The 1786-nt window shown below is 41.7% G+C and overlaps 1 protein-coding gene across 1 annotated transcript in view; it reads left to right on the top strand.

Moving 5' to 3' along the window:
- Adamts9 (ADAM metallopeptidase with thrombospondin type 1 motif 9) overlaps window positions 1-1786 on the top strand; it is a 170842-nt gene that overhangs the window by 63093 nt on the left and 105963 nt on the right. Inside the window, exon 16 of the mRNA XM_029478238.1 lies at window positions 1463-1569. Coding sequence (XP_029334098.1) covers window positions 1463-1569 — 107 coding nt within the window. The remainder of the gene's footprint in view (window positions 1-1462; window positions 1570-1786) is intronic.

The following is a 1786-nucleotide window of genomic DNA, read 5'->3' as shown; positions in this document are numbered from 1 at the left end:
AAAAAAAAGAAAAGGAAAGGAAATATTTGGCAGTACTACTTTATTTTAGATAGTGTCCATATAAATCTATTTGCTTCAGTCAATTGAGTTACACTAGTTAAGGTAGAATTAAGGAGTCCTTTCATGGGAAGTTAAGTTGAAGAGTCACTGAATTCTTGCACAACTTCCTTGAGATGCAAGGTTAGCAAGCTGAGTAAGATTGTATTCTTGGATCGCCTTAAATCCAGCCATCGTGACATCGTCTACCATTCTGCAAGTAAATATGGTGGAATAGGCCATCTCTAAGATCTGGGTTTGTGTTTGTCTGTTGTGTTTGTTGTTGTTGCTGCTTTCACAGAAGTGGACATGGGGCCTATAGAATTATACATGTTAGGCAAGTGTTCTGCCTTTGAGTTAACCCCAGCTTTCTTTCTACATTTTAAGATAGGGTCTCACTAAGCTGAGAACTATTTTTAACAGCATATATAATATCCCCAGAGTAATAGGATGGGTTTTATGATTCTATTAATACAATTAATAAACCTATACATTTTTCAGTTACTACTACTTCTATTGTCTTAGTCATTGTGCTATTGCTATGAAGAGACACCATGACCAAGGCAACTCTTATAAAAGAAAGCATTTAATTGTCCCTAGCTTACAGTTTCAGAGGCTTAGTCCATTATCATCCCAGCAGGAAGCATGGCTGTAGGTAGGTAGGTAGNCATAGTGCTAAGAGCTATATTCTGATCCTTAGGTGTATGTGTGTGGCGGTGGGGCTGACATGACTTTTTGAGCATCTCAGTGACACACTTCTTCCAAAAAGGCCACACTCAACAAGGCCACACCTCCTGATCCTTCTCAAATAATGCTGCTCCTATGACATTCAAATAGATGAGCCGATGGGGTTNATTCTTATTCAAACCACGACAACCACAGCATAGATTTTATCATTGTTTTATATATCAAAATATTAACCCTGACTGCTGCTATGCAGATTGCTTTAGATCACACTGGCTGGTGTAACAGCCAAGGCTTAAATGTGGCCCATCCAATGGGAGAGGCTGTGTACTTCAGTTCTGGAACAAAGCTGCCTCCATTCCTACTTTGTTAATGCTGTAGGATGATAGGCATGCACCCCATTCTGCCATGCCATATATGAGGAATTAATCTCTCCCAGTGTGTGTCCTGCCTCATTTGTTCATCCACACTGGGACTCCATTGTCTGACTCAGACTGGGGCTAGTCACATCCTGAATGGCACATGCAGTGTCTGTAGGTCTGCTACCTCGAACATGAAACCTCCTACTCTTACAGTGGCAATGCACGTGAGTCTGTACGAAGCATTTCAAGAAACAGAATGTGTGAAAGCAACCAAATGGTATTCAATAATCCTATTCCAAGCTTATCCAGCAAATAGCCTTTTTAAAGAGGAGGTAATGTCTGCACTGTTACTTCAAGAACCAAATACTTGTCTCTTTAAGCAATCTCAAGACGAGTCACANCTCAGCATGTGATGGCTCTGGTTTCTCCTGCAGTAGACGCCATTGAGCGTNATATTCACACAGATCTTAAAAGTCAGTGCAGGAAGGTAGNCTCAGCTCGGAAGAGTGTTACATTAGGCTGCACAGACTATCACAAGGGTGCTGCCTCCTCATTGGCTGATTTTTAAAGTGAGCTGAAACTCTGTGAGGGAAGTAGGGAAATCGGGGCAGGAAGATGGAGAGTTTGAAACTCGCCTAAGCTAAACTGTAAGACCCTGTCTTTCAAAAACCAAAGGCCTAGGCTGCAGCCTGGACAAGCACGGA

The sequence above is a fragment of the Mus caroli genome, chromosome 6 (genome assembly GCF_900094665.2).
Source record: "Mus caroli chromosome 6, CAROLI_EIJ_v1.1, whole genome shotgun sequence".
Taxonomy (NCBI): domain Eukaryota; kingdom Metazoa; phylum Chordata; class Mammalia; order Rodentia; family Muridae; genus Mus; species Mus caroli.
This window is presented reverse-complemented; position numbering and strand designations above follow the sequence as displayed.